Genomic DNA, 3,564 nt, shown 5'->3' with positions numbered 1-3,564 from the left:
CCCGCGCAGCACCGTCAATGTCCCAAGAAAACCCCGCCCCCACGCTGCCTTTGATTGGCTCGAGTTAGGAATGGAGATTGGTGATTGGTTGAAAACAGCCGCGTCAGTGGAGGTCCAAAACACTTGATTCACTAAAAATCCCGGAAGTTAGTGGCGGCTAATTTGAATTCGTCCAGCTAGCATAAATAAATAGTCAACAAAAAGTATAAAAATACATGAAAATGTCATAAAGTGCCATATTTTATTCAAAGCATTCTTTGATAAAATACAAGTCAATGTTTTAGTTATTTCACATATCATTTCATAATGTCATTTATTTTATCATTATTACATATTATATACATACGCATTATTATTTTATAGTAGTAGTAGTAAAAATCCATGGTTCTCAAACTGTGGTACATGTACCACCAGTGGTACACAAGCTTCCTTTGGTGGCAAAATGAGAAACTGGTATAGTGTATGTGACCAGAGTGGAGCTAAGTAAAATGAACTAGAAAAAAAAAAATATTAATAATAATCATAATTAGAGTCACCTTACCTCTCTCTTGCTCCCATCTAATTTCACTATACCGGCATGTGAAGTATATGTGAGGAAGAGGAGGATGACTTCTCTGATTTCTTATCTTTATTTTAATTTATTTTTTAATCCACAGAGTCGCTGTATCTGTGTTGGTTTATGCAATGCTGAGAAAGTAGCAGGTTTTGTGGGGTTCTGGCAAACTGATAAGAGCGCTGCCGGCCTATATAACATCGGTGTGCAGACGTAAAAGGCACGAATCAACATATCGAGACGACAGGTAAGACTTTGACATAGTTTTGGCCACAATATCTTAAAGCTAATCTATTCTCTGGACAGGACTCGACTGTCCACTTACACATCTGCAGGGACAAAGGACACTCTCTGGACGATAAATGCTAGCATTGTGACCAGGAAAGACAGTGGAACTATCACTAATAACAGCTTAATGCTGCGTTCCATTGACGTGATTTACATTTACAATGAAATGACCCAACTGTGTGTGTGTGTGTACACGTGCATCAAGCGTTCAGTCGAGATTGACTGTGTGCACTGTTTGATTCACCGGCTGTAGAAGCAGAAGAAGAAGCTTCACTTCTGTTTCTGTGGCAAACACTGCACGTGTCCATTCGTCCCCTCGCTGTCCATCATCCGTCTCGTGGCTTCCGTTTTTGTTTTGCAATGAAAATGCAGCAATAACAAAAAATGGAAATATGTCGGCTGTTTATGTGGATCAGACTCGTCATGATCAGATCCACTGTTCATATGAACACAGATTAAACTAATTTAGATGTATGCCAGCTGTACAGACTGTATTACATCAGAAGTTTTGGATTGGCGTGTTTACATGACATACTTTTTAGTTGGATTTGATAAACATAGCTACAGTAGCAACATAGCAGTGAATGTCAGTCAACCATGAAACATGAACAAACATGTCCAGCTGTTATGGCGCAAAATGTTCTCACTCGCCTCCAGAGACGATAACGCAACGTTATAAATGTCCTAAATGTCTTACTCAACAGTTGTGTGTGGAAAGATGATAACTGTATTGACCTGTGTTATCTAAACTGGAAAAAGCTGTTATTTTTTCGGTACGTGTTCTGATCAGGGTTGCGTGACTTTTTCCAATACAACTTATGTTCAACGTTGTCCTTTAAACGTGCTACATGGAGATAAAGGAAACAAAGACAACGCATAAAAGAGCCACATGGAGTTCATTTACCTTAAGATACGTTTTTTTTCTGTAAAAAAACTGACATTTATGAACTGCTTACTCTCCCGCACCAAAGTTCATAGAGAAAATCAGCATTTTGAACTCGCTGGGAATAATTGATACAGCAGTATTCAGTCAATGTGTGCCTGTTTCTTTCACTGATATATCTTACATTTCTCATCCAAACCATGTCAAAGTAAGTCGCCTGCAAAGATTCAAGCCTGTTTGCACTCTGTTAGCGATATATTGTGTATATATCTGTTACATTTCTATATAATAATTTCCTACAGTCTGCCCAGTGAGAGGCATAATGCCGCACTGCACAGTTCCAAGCTCTTAATCTGTAGTGGTGTTGAAAAGGATGAAAGGATTCATTTATCTGCGACTTCGGTTTGACTGCAGGCGACACAAAACAGTCAGTGATAGAATCCCTGTGCGTCCCCACGAGCTAAACATCTAGTTCCCTGTTGTTTTAACAGACTTTTCCAGTCGGCACTAACTTGGCCTGTAAAGAGAGGACTGTGTAGAGTCAGCAACACTGTGATGAGGAGACACTCAGAAACAAAGAGATAAATGTAGTGACGTTTTTGTATTTCAAGTCAATATATAATGTCAGTGGGTTAGAGTTAGAGAAAAGCTAAAGTGCTATAGGAAATGGTATTTGTATGGTCGGAATCAGCCTCAGCAAATCCAAGAATAATGCCAAACAGTAGATCAGCTTCGACTTGAACAAGTCTTTTGAACAAGTCTTTTAATGAAGAGATTCTAATAAAGAAAATAACTGTTTTTCCCATCACTAATCTGCTGTCCTTCTTCCAACAAGTTCCATGCTGCCCCCCACAGTTCCAAGTTCTTTAACACGGATCGAAGTTGCCCCTAATTCTCATCCTTCTCAGAGTTCTTCATCTGTTCAAAGATCCTCATCACAAGTTCTTCTTCCTCTTAAAAAAAGCTTCTGTCGCTTCATATTTTTCCATACCCAGTTGCACAAAGAAATGCCAAAACTGCCCTAATTGCAAGGTGATGATTCTTCTCAATATTCAAAAGACCCAGGTCAGCCAGGTCTCTGGATGTCCACACGGACACAGACCAAATTTTCCTATGCAATTCCTATCTAAAAAAACGTCAGCACTGCACACACTGGTGCCTTAGTAAGTCACCTCCCAGCTTGGAAGCCTGTCAAGTGACCGATTGGACAGAAATGTGGTTAACAGACAGACATCCCTTGCATTTATAGGTAGGAGATGAGTGAGAAAACATTTAAGAATGCTCACCACAACATGGATTTTCTGTTTCTCCTCCACAGCCTCCAGTGAAGCCATGGCGTCCAGTCTTCCCCTCCTCCTGGTGTTCCTGTGCAGTCTGACTGCAGCGTCAGCCCGGCTCAGGGTGTTTAACCTACGCGCCAGCAATCTTCCCTCTGACTTGTTCGGAACCACAGACGGCTACGTCAAGGTGTCCTGCGGTTCGGTCGCTATGGGTGAGACGTCCGTCCGTAGGGACAATGCCAACCCCTGGTGGGACGAGGAGTTCTCCAACTACGAAGCCCAAGAATACGACGTACTGAGGCTGGAGGTTCACGACAGTGATTTATTCTTCGATGACCTGCTGGGAGCCTGCCAGCGTCAGATCCAAGTGGGAACCCATGAGCACGACTGCTACCTGGAGGAAGGCACCCTCCATTACGCTTACACCCTTGGCTGATGCGGGTGTAACTGACCTTGTGTTGTTACGTACAACCTGCATCTGTCACACATTACACAACTTCATCATCGGCTATTTTGTTCCAAGGTTGACAAATGAAAATAAAGTGTGATGCAAAAAAACT

The 3,564-nt window shown here is 41.6% G+C and overlaps 1 protein-coding gene across 1 annotated transcript; it reads left to right on the top strand.

Moving 5' to 3' along the window:
- The first annotated feature begins 3,044 nt into the window (after positions 1-3,044).
- Positions 3,045-3,564, top strand: LOC122769902 (perforin-1-like). The gene has a single exon (XM_044026792.1). The coding sequence runs from the start codon at positions 3,057-3,059 to the stop codon at positions 3,438-3,440; it is 384 nt and encodes a 127-aa protein (XP_043882727.1). The 5' UTR covers positions 3,045-3,056; the 3' UTR covers positions 3,441-3,564.

The sequence above is a fragment of the Solea senegalensis genome, linkage group LG5, assembly GCF_019176455.1.
Source record: "Solea senegalensis isolate Sse05_10M linkage group LG5, IFAPA_SoseM_1, whole genome shotgun sequence".
Classification (NCBI taxonomy): Eukaryota; Metazoa; Chordata; class Actinopteri; order Pleuronectiformes; family Soleidae; genus Solea; species Solea senegalensis.
Note: the sequence above shows the minus strand (reverse complement) of the source record. Positions and strands in the feature narration are given on the sequence as shown.

Bases quoted from the DNA above. Each gene is read 5' to 3' on its own strand.
- LOC122769902 (XM_044026792.1), top strand. From the start codon at position 3,057: ATGGCGTCCAGTCTTCCCCTCCTCCTGGTGTTCCTGTGCAGTCTGACT.